At 45.4% G+C, this 467-nt stretch overlaps 1 protein-coding gene across 1 annotated transcript; it reads left to right on the top strand.

Annotated features, from left to right (window-relative positions):
• Positions 1–7: 7 nt before the first annotated feature.
• Positions 8–461, top strand: LOC103399736 (armadillo repeat-containing protein 8-like; the record flags this gene model as incomplete). The annotated part of the gene is made up of 3 exons (XM_017031151.2): positions 8–96; positions 190–280; positions 375–461. Coding segments are annotated over exons 1-3 (248 nt in total), but the record flags the coding sequence as incomplete, so codon positions are not given.
• Positions 462–467: the final 6 nt, after the last annotated feature.

Raw genomic sequence — 467 nt, 5'->3', positions numbered from 1 at the left:
TTTTTTTTTTTTTTGTCCAGGTCCGGATGCAGGCGCTAAAGTGTTTCTCAGTCTTGGCCTATGAGAACACCCAAGTCTCAATGACACTGATGAATGGTGAAGAGAGTGTTCTTTTACCCCCGTTTTTTCGAAACCTCGATCCCGAGCGTCTTCTGCAATTTCATTCATTAGTCGTTTCTGTTTTGTCAGTGCTGGTGGACGGAGAACGCCTCGCTCAGGTATTTGTTAAAATGATGCAAAGGGATCAACCCATAGAAATGCAGCTAACAGCAGCCAAATGGTTAGTAACAAAAGCCCCGGTAGGTCCTGCATGAGCGTTATTGCACGTTGTTTTTGTGTCAGAGTTGACCCTTTGTTGTCTTTGTGTTTAACAGTTTAACGTACATGTGTCGAGCAGGTGCCATCGGAACGGACGACAACTGCATCGTCTTAAAGGTCAAGGGCTTTTGTGCCACACGTCTGCACTT

The sequence above is a fragment of the Cynoglossus semilaevis genome, unplaced genomic scaffold, assembly GCF_000523025.1.
Source record: "Cynoglossus semilaevis isolate Cse_v1.0 unplaced genomic scaffold, Cse_v1.0 C18778573, whole genome shotgun sequence".
NCBI lineage: Eukaryota > Metazoa > Chordata > Actinopteri > Pleuronectiformes > Cynoglossidae > Cynoglossus > Cynoglossus semilaevis.
Note: the sequence above shows the minus strand (reverse complement) of the source record. Positions and strands in the feature narration are given on the sequence as shown.